This window comes from Xiphophorus hellerii, chromosome 23 (genome assembly GCF_003331165.1).
Source record: "Xiphophorus hellerii strain 12219 chromosome 23, Xiphophorus_hellerii-4.1, whole genome shotgun sequence".
Classification (NCBI taxonomy): Eukaryota; Metazoa; Chordata; class Actinopteri; order Cyprinodontiformes; family Poeciliidae; genus Xiphophorus; species Xiphophorus hellerii.
The window spans coordinates 15,508,537-15,514,536 of record NC_045694.1 but is presented as its reverse complement, the minus strand read 5'-3'; the positions used below and the strand labels follow the sequence as shown (position 1 = coordinate 15,514,536).

The 6,000-nt window shown below is 35.4% G+C and overlaps 1 protein-coding gene across 1 annotated transcript in view; it reads left to right on the top strand.

Moving 5' to 3' along the window:
- Positions 1-2,354: 2,354 nt before the first annotated feature.
- LOC116714847 (neuronal acetylcholine receptor subunit alpha-7-like) overlaps positions 2,355-6,000 on the top strand; it is a 29,099-nt gene continuing 25,453 nt past the window's right edge. The window contains 1 exon segment of the mRNA XM_032555604.1: positions 2,355-2,661. Within this exon segment, the coding sequence (XP_032411495.1) occupies positions 2,592-2,661 (70 nt within the window). The 5' untranslated portion in view covers positions 2,355-2,591.

Sequence of the window (6,000 nt, the reverse complement as noted above, 5' to 3'; positions counted from 1 at the left end):
AATTAACAAGCACAATGAAGCCAATTAGTCAAGAAACAAACTGCAGAGAGCTGCACAATCTGTTCTCTCCTGGTTCCAGGCTGCTGAGCACCACCAGTTAAAGGTCGGCAGCACCAACCTGATTTCAACTCTGACCTTTTCACTCAACACTACTTTGATTTGTTTTTGACAGGAAAATTGTCATTTGATTTGTTTTCAAAATATATATTTATATATATATTTATGCCACATGCTTCAGTCAAAACAAAATACATGCAACATATTATTCAATATGACTAAAGTTTTCTACTGATCAGTTTTTGTTTAAGGGGAAAAAGCAAATAAATAAAGAGTAGAAATGTGATGGACAACACCTTTTGGTTGAAATATCTCATAATTTAAACAAACCTTGAAGAACAAGTAAACACTAGGAAATATTTAGACTATATAAAATGTCCATACACCCATCCATCTGTCCATCCATACGTCGTCTTGAGCTTGTTCGAGATAGAGAAGCAGAGGTAAAAGTTCTAGGAGGGCAACCCAGACATTTCTTCCAATCAATGTTCACTCCAGCAAGTTCTGAGTCTCCAGAGTCTCCACTTGGTGGAAAACCTTCATAAGGAGGCACCTGGGAGCTTTATGACCACAAACTGCTACAGCTAGACTTTGTTGTTTTTTGTAATGAGAAAGTTTAGTGAATAAAGTTTGAGTTCAATCAGCCTATTCCATCCACATCTGAGCTTAAATTCTTTTGCTCATGTTAATTTCTTATAGAAAATGGGAGGAATAAGACATAAATACAGACATATTGGCTCAACTCCTTCAACCCAACACAGAGTAACGCTGCAGAGAAGGCCTCTTATTTTCTGTCTATCCATTTGCTGCTCCATCAGTAATAAAAAGCCTCCATCTAGGTAGAGGACTTATCCTCTACCTAGATGGAGGATTTTTTTACTTGAGAAACATAAGCTCAACCTTATATGAACTGATTCTCAACCAGGGGCTCCTCAGTTGCTGACTTCTCCAATGCGAGCTGAATTTCAGATTTTTAATACGCCAACAGAACCACATCATCTATAAAAATATGAGTTTCCCAAAAAGACACCATCCTCTTCCCCTTCTTCTTCTGAAGATCCTGTCCATGAACACCATAAACAATATCAGTGAAAAGCTGCAGCCATTGCATGCAGAGTTCCATCGTGCACTGAGAACAACTTTGACTAATATTTTACATTTTATAGCTACTATTTTATGACAAACAACGGTTTTAACTGTTCCTTCATTAAATTTAATGTGCAGATAAAACACTAGACTCTCTTTGTTGGAGTGTCATTGTATTCCAGACAGAATGTGACAGGTTCCAGTCTTTGCTCAGACGTCTCTGTAAGTTGTCATTGTCTTTCTGACCTTAAAAAGATTTTCCGATGTACTGCAGGTGAATAATTTATTCTGTTGCACATCTAAATATTCTGTGAGTATGAGGTTGTATACTTGTTTCTAGTGAGCTCCTTAGTTACGTTGACAATATAGACCTTTAGAAGGAACTGAAAGGAAACGTTGGGGGCTCTCTTCAGCTGGAGCTACATAGAAAATCCACATGTTTAAGGCCATTAAGGTAATTTATATGTTTCTATGTCTAGCATGTTTCATGGCGCCTCTCAGTGCAATAATAGGTGTAAAATCAAAAGAAAACTGTAAAATGTCTTAATCTTTTAGAGTTTACATTATCGGTGGTGCAAAGGAAATACAGAGAATTACCCCATTAAAGAATAAATGGTCCGGCAGATGTGGAGCAATTTAAGTTAAAGTTTTTAGGTGGTCAGGATCCTATAGGCAGCTTTGCCAAATGTGATAAATCATTTTGAAAACAGAGGCATGTTCAAAGAATGGATTTAAAATTTTAATTTAAAAATGAACTTAGATTCTGTGCCTTTCTACACTTTCTCCAGCTTCTGGGACCTTGATTTCCAAAAGTATTATAAAACTTACTTCAATCTGAAAGGGGAACTGTTTCCAGTTGCAGCCTAAGCCTTTAAAGATCTCCATCTCTTGAATGGGTTTTACTTTTTTTTCTCTCCACTCAACTTTCCATTAATATCTTTAGACAAAACACAACAGAAACAGTAATCTTCTTTATAAATTCATTTTAGAAATCTATTTGAATGGTTTTATGAGACTGAACTTTCATTAATTGTAAACCAAAATTACAAAAATATTAATTATAATAATCTAAGCAAAGCTTCAAATATTTTTTTCTCTGTAAAAAAAGTGAGTGCAATCACTAAGAGTAACGTAAATCTATTTGTCTCTCTTCACTTCAAAGTTCTGCGTGTTTTCCACAAAAGCGCAATTGCAAAGAGACAGACTGCTAACCAGCTTGTGTGTGTGAGTGAATCTGTACCTGGTGTTGCGTGACGGCGCCATTCTGAACTCCACTCTGCCGTCTGTCAGCCCTTTCCCCCCCTCCTCACACTCTCTTCATTCCTCCTCCTCCTCTTTGTCTCTTTTCTGCCTCTCGTTCATTCCACCGGAGAGCCGCAGCGCCATCCTCGAGGATCCGACACGGAGAGCCCACAGCCGGGCAGCGGAGTTCAGTGAACAGCGTCAGAATGCGGTGCCACAAGTTTTGGGGTCCCTGTTCGGTTGGATTTTATATTTGTACTGCCATTCTTTTTAAAGGTAGGTTTGAATTATAATCACTTTGGATTATTTTAGGTTAAATAGCGTTGTATGAGTTTTAATTCAAACCCAAGATAATATTTTATTAATTGGAATTATCCTTGTGGGAAGCTACAAGAATTTGATATTTTAGCAGCTTCTTTTTATGTTGTGATGCGTTCACTAAGGAGTTATCAACTTAACTGGAAAAAATATGATTTAGTTTTCTATTGCATGCTTTCTGAATCCCTACAAGGACAGTTTGAATCAGTTTGTATAACTAATTTATACAAGGGCGAATAATTATCACAAGTAGTTATTTTCAAACCCTGTGCACACATCTGATTACATACATATACCTTCTGCACATTTGGCTTTGGTTAATTCATGTGTAAATTGATGTGCATGCATGGGTTTGTAATTCAGCTCCATTCCATCATCATCAGCAGCAGCAGCAGCATCCTCGTCCACAACATCTGGTCTGTTTTCTTCCCACTTTGTAGTAGAGAGGTTTATTAAATTTCCACCTTCAAACTTAATGTGTGAGTGTGAGATGCCACCCACAAAATTATATATTGACCAGTCCTCACACCTTCCAATGCTCATATCTCACCTTGTTACCACCAGTCAGTGGCCAATCTGTGGGAAGGAAGATGGAGGGAAGGGAATGTACAAAATAAATAGATACAGATCACATTTAAACCCATTGACAACAGGCCTTCCTGTCATTTCTGTTGCATACCTGGAGGTAACTTTCAAGTGAGTATATTAATCGACATTAAAGTTTCACAAATATTGTAAATTTGGGGTTATGTGTTCGTCTTTACAAAACTGACAAAGCTATAAGAACCAAAAGCATGCTTAGTTGTCAGATAAGTAAATAAAAAAATGCTATCCAAACTAACCCTGTTCTAAGTGAATAAGTAAAATGTTAAATTATGTTAACTTAAGAATCAGCTGTCGTTAGCCATATTTTTGGGGAATGTGATAACTCCACACTTTAATGCCAGACATCTAGAAGCAACAAATGCTTAAATAGAACCTGTCTAATAACATCAAGTAAAGTAAAAGATCTAAAAATGGTTCACATTATGCACCAATCTTAAGAAATTAAAGAAATGCTAAGAAATAAAGTCAAAGACTGAAAATGATCCATTTGGAAAGGGTTGCAGAAACATTTTTTTTAGATTTTATGACTAACGCAAACCAGAGTGAGAGGCAGTATTCAGAAAAGAAGAGAACATGAAACAGTGATAAATCTTCCCTAGATGGTCCAAATTACCAAAATGACTCTAAAAGCGCATCAGCCAATCATCCAGAAGGTCACAGAAAGAACCCATAACAACATCTTAAGCTCCACAGGCCTTCCTGAGTTAAGGTCATTAATTCATGACTCAGTAATAAGAAAGAGAATAGACATAAATAGCATCCATTGGGAAGCTGCAATGCAGAAACCATTGATGACCAAAAACAAAGCCCTATCTTATATTTCCCAAAAGAAAGATTTTGATCATCCTTCCTCCCTCCCAAAACCTGGAACTAGGGACAAAGATGTAAGAAAATAGATGGATGAATATTTGGAAGCCCCAAAAATCAGAAATATATGTATATTTAATAAATATAAAGAAAAAGACTACATTTATCACAACTCATCTTATTTCATCTTAATGAATATTTTTTAAAGTAAATGAAAAAAAGTGATTTTTCCAACAAATTAGGAATAGGATCCACAGTTGCCCGACATGTTTAGGGAGTTTCATATTTGACATTCTCTAAATTAATGTCAGTGATAAAACTTTTGAATAATGTCCTTACAGATTCCTTTGAGCTCTTCCAGGAGATAATGATCAATCTGATGATGTGGTCTACGTAGGCTCAGAGCTGCCCCACAAAAAATCTCTAGATTAGGATTAAATCGACATTTTAGATATTTCTAAAACAAAACATTAATTCTTCTATAGAATTTTATTTATCTCAAACTCCATTAAAAGCCTGTTTTCTGATCCATTCTTATCCCTGAACTTGTGTTGGAAATTGTAAGTTGATAGAGTTGTCTTTTGCTTCTCAGATTATTTAAACAAAAATGGTAACAATGTGTGTATGCATGTTAAACACTGTTTTCTAGCAGAGTAACATACAGTGTGCCACATTGAATCATGTTAGTCAGATAAACTTTCTCATTCTAAATTAATGTTCGTTATTGTTTCTAGCACTGTGATCTTCTTTACCTATCTTTATTTATTACTTCATCTATCCCTCTTTATACATCCAATCACTTTTCTTTTCTTGTCTTTACTGACTTTACATCTTTTTTATTTCTAAGAAACATTACACACTATTTTGTCTTAGTTTATGAGTGTTAGAGAAGACTTAGACTTTTTTATTGCCTCATAGAAATGTATGACCATGACTCAGTTTACAGTCAATGTTTTCATATTAATTGTAAATTAATAAATCAGTTCTAATTTTGAAACTTTATTTGGATTAAATATTCATGAAAGAAATAATAATCTATAAAACTAACCATCTTAGTGATCAGTAATTTTTATTGTATTATTTTGTTGCATTTTTATTTTAACCAATTTAAAATGTATTTAGATTTTTTTAAGTTACCTGGTTACAATTATGAAGCTAAACCAGTTATACTCAGTTATACACAAAATATGCATTTTACTCACACACCCCAGGTTAAGGTCACTGAACTGCCCTCAGCTCAGAGTGCATGTTCTCTGCCCTTTGTGTCTCTGTGCTGCCCTGTGATGGCCTGGTGATGGGCTCCATCCCTGCTCTACTCTGCAGGGACAGAGTAGATAAAATAAAAAATTTACATATATTAATCTTCAAACATGTTAGAAGTACACTAATTATTTGTCTGACAGCAAATATGCTGAAGTATGTTAAGCTTTAGTGTAGTTATTATGCCTTTTAAATGCCTCAATCAGGCTTTTACCTACTTAATGCTGATTTCTGAGGTCTGATTGTTTCTGATTTGATTTCAAAGAGCTATAAGACATAAAAAAGGCTGATGTGTTCAGAAAAATGGTGGCAAGAATCAATGGATTGTCAATAACAGATCATAGCTTATGAACAGGGAATATACTGTGTCTCCTGATTGACTGGTGCATCTCTAATATTTTGCTTTTTAAAGTGCACAAGGTTAACAAAACCTATGCCAAACATTCCAGATTTCAAATCACGTTTGATGACACAGCCAAACTTTGAATCATCACTACTATGATTGTGTGGTTCCACTCAGTTTGTCCAAATTTCTGGATGACTGGCTTCAGGCATCCAGAACTTTAAGGCTGCTCTTCTTTCGGTGTCTCTTGCTGTATTTTTAAAACGGTTTGGGTAATGGGC